This window comes from Drosophila hydei, unplaced genomic scaffold (genome assembly GCF_003285905.1).
Source record: "Drosophila hydei strain 15085-1641.00,03,60 unplaced genomic scaffold, DhydRS2 tig00000237-arrow-arrow-pilon, whole genome shotgun sequence".
NCBI lineage: Eukaryota > Metazoa > Arthropoda > Insecta > Diptera > Drosophilidae > Drosophila > Drosophila hydei.
Genome location: NW_022045691.1, coordinates 1758284 through 1761739, shown reverse-complemented (window position 1 = coordinate 1761739; position 3456 = coordinate 1758284). Strand labels below are relative to the sequence as shown.

General features: G+C 42.9%; 1 protein-coding gene across 1 annotated transcript; it reads left to right on the top strand.

Annotated features, from left to right (window-relative positions):
• Positions 1–1247: 1247 nt before the first annotated feature.
• On the top strand, positions 1248–3236 carry LOC111596731. The gene is made up of 2 exons (XM_023311063.2): positions 1248–1315; positions 2504–3236. The coding sequence occupies exons 1-2, from the start codon at positions 1248–1250 to the stop codon at positions 3234–3236; spliced, it is 801 nt and encodes a 266-aa protein (XP_023166831.2).
• Positions 3237–3456: the final 220 nt, after the last annotated feature.

Below are 3456 nucleotides of genomic sequence, written 5' to 3'. Positions count from 1 at the left end.
ACTACTGCAGTTCAACCAAATATGGATTATTTCGTAAGCTATTCTAACTCTTTTTAGATCTCTATTGCTCTTGGCTATTTCTGGCTGTTTTTTTTTATATTGATCAGCACTGTTGGTTGCGCTGCCACTGCCACAGACAATCTTTCTCTCTTTCCCTCTCTTTCTAGCTTTTTTACATTGCCGTGTTTTTCTTTTCTTAGGCGGATAGACGCATGCTCTACTCTAGTCGCAGACGCGCGCGCGTCATGCGTGACCCAAATAGCCGCCATTGCTGCTTCAGTTTATTTTGTCTGCTTCTGCTTCTCCTCCTTTTTGATGGTCACACAAATCAGCAATACTGAACAAAAACAGACATAATATAATTTAATACACATAGTTTATATATATTTAAATGTTAGAAAGTCTTTTGCGCAACAGTTAATAAATATTTGTGTCTGTCTGTGTGTGAGTTCCCGTTTGTTTTTTCGCTTATAGGTGCGCGCGGCACCAAAAATACTTTGTAGGCGTTTTTCGGTGCGAGTTGCTTGCTGATTAGCCACAAAAAAAAAGAAAAATACATTTCTTTTTTTTTTTGCACTCTTAAAAGCATTTTCTTAAATGGCTTGAAGAGTGAGCGAACGAGACTAAAAACAGACAGTGAAATGTTTTCATTTCATTTTTAATTTTTAATTTTTTGGTTAAGTGCGTAACGGAATGCCCACTGGCATTCACATGCAAACACACAGACACACTCACACACAAATATATGAACGGCAAAATTTACATTCTCGCAACGTTTATTATACATACGCTCTCTCGCCTTTTGTTTGGTTCAAAGTTCAATGACCGATTTCGCCGCGACGAATTCAGCGGCGCAGTCGCTGTTGCCCTCGAAGTCGACGAAGACGACAGCGTCGCTGTCATTGCCACTGCTTGGCAAATACACACACACATACAGAGACAAGGTCAACGCAATAATCGAGTTGCAATTTTTTGCTTAAAACGCAATAACACAAATAATATGCATTAATACACACACACATAGACGACAAAAAAATGCCAATTATAAATGTCCTCTGTATTACAGAGATGGAGACTGAATGTACTGCGAATATTGAAAAGGTTTCGTGTATAATTATTTAAAAATATTTATCGATAAATTGCAATTATTAACAGCAAAAGAGCAACAGTTAATACTTGCATGCGTGTGCGTGTGTGCACAAAAAAAAACCAATAGCGCGCGCTTGCGTGTGTGCGTGCGTCCATCAATGACGCCGTCGCGCAGCTTTGACAATGGCATTGAAATTGCCAACAGCAACAGCAACAACAACAAGATGTCTGATCATGCAAGCGCCGCTGTTGCTGTCGCAATTGCGCGCTGCCTGCGCAACCAGAATAAATTCCAATTAGACAATTTCCGACTCTTTGACTGACTCTCTACCTCTACCTCTACCCCTCCCTCTCACTCTCTTGCTTGTGCACTACGAAATTGCGACTTTGCAAGAAGAATGTTGTTTATGTTATTATTGCTGCACATTGTTATTGATGTTGTTATTGTTATTATTACGGTTTATTACACACGCATTTGCAAGTGCACACACAGACACATACAGCAGTTAACAGTGCTCTTACTCTCTGTCCCTCTCTCTCTCGCGCTCGCTAATTCGTTCGTTGCGTCTGATTAGAATAAATAGCACAACAAAAGAAATGACGTTTTTTTCAATTTGCGCTTCTACGAATTACTTTCACCTCCTCCTCAATTGCCTACGACAATGACGCGGCTATTTTTCGTCTATCTATGGAAGTGTGTGTGTTGGGTTTTTTTTTGAAGCGCAGTTTATGCAGTCTGCGCCACCCACCGCCAATAACAGCAGCGAAGCTAGCAGCGGAAGCGACAGCACGTGTAATACGGCGCCGCAGTTTTGACTGATTGAGCATTCAACTGTATACCGCCCATTCTCTCCCCCACTCTCCCTCTCTTTCTAGCACTCACGTTTTAGCTGCTGCGTCGTTGTGTTCTTTGCATTCACAGTTATTTGATTTGGCACAACAATTGCTGCGCAATAATAACAATAATATAATAATAATAATAATTGGCAAAGAATATGCCGTCGAAATGCTTCTCGCTCTCGCTCTCTCTCTCTCTCTCTCTCTCCCTCACTATCAGTCTCTTTCTAAGCCGAAATGGAAAGGGGCAACATTTAGAGGCAAATGGATAAATCTATATAGCCATATGTACGTCTGTCTTAGCCAAAGGCAGAGACTTCGTCCATACCAGTACAGTACGAGCAGCACAAGTTTATCAATATTCAGTATTCCTTATTATCGATAAAAATCGATAGTTTGATTTGCTTACTTACAGTACAAAAGCGTATTATCCATGCCCAACACTCATTATACATATGTATATTTGAAATCTGTGTCATTAGCCAACACTGAAAAGCGTATGTAAATATATTTATATATAGATTTGTATGGAGATGCATTGGAAATCTTTTTTTCTTTTGCTTATCCCCAACTGCAGCTGGAGTCCCTCGCTTGGCTGCAGTCGACTGCACGAATTAGATAACAATGACCTGCTGCTGCCATCACCAGCATCGGCATCAGCGTCATCTTCAGGCAGCAACTTTGCTACTCAGAATTGTCCACAGGAAGCAGCCAATATAGCAGTAAAAGCTGCTCAGGTGGCAACAGCTGCAAATGACGCCCAATCGAACGCAGCCGAATGTGCGGCCAAAGCGGTGCGCATCCACCTGGCCGAGAAGGCAGTCCAAGCGTCGCGTGCCGTTCAAGCTGTGCTCGAGGGCAAACGTTCGCAGCTCGAGAATATTGAACGGGAGCTGCACACCGCCCAGAATCTCCTGACCAAGCTGGGCAACTCGCTGCAGCGTAGCGAACAGAATGCGCAAAGATCCGATTCTGCTGCCAAATTGGCCGAGGCGCATTGCAATAAGCTCTGCGAACTCGTTCAGCTAATGGGCGGCAACGTGGCCGATGTGAATGCGATGAATGAACAGGCCCAAGCCGACTACAATGAGAAGCGGCAAATGCTGATGGCCGCCAAAGTGCGAGCCGATCGCATCCAAAAGGATATCACCTGTGCTCGCGACGAGTATCAGCAGGTGAAAATGGCTGCCTACCAAGCGGCCTGTGCTGCGGTCGAGGCCAAGCAGAAGGCGGCCAATGCTGCAGCAATTGATGACAGCGCGCTGAGACCTGGGCTGCTGCGTCTTCGTCGACAGCAGCGTCAGCATTGACACTGAGCAGCAAATTAAAAGCTCTACCTATCTATATATATATATATGCATATGTATCTATATCTATATCTATATGCACCCATTTATGATTTCTCAATTCAAGATCTCATTGCATTATTTGTTTATATTTTGTTAAGACAACTTTTTCTATGTAAAAATTGTAATTAAAACAAGTAAAAAAAAAGCTCTAGTCGGGGTGCCCGACTAGGAGATACCCTGA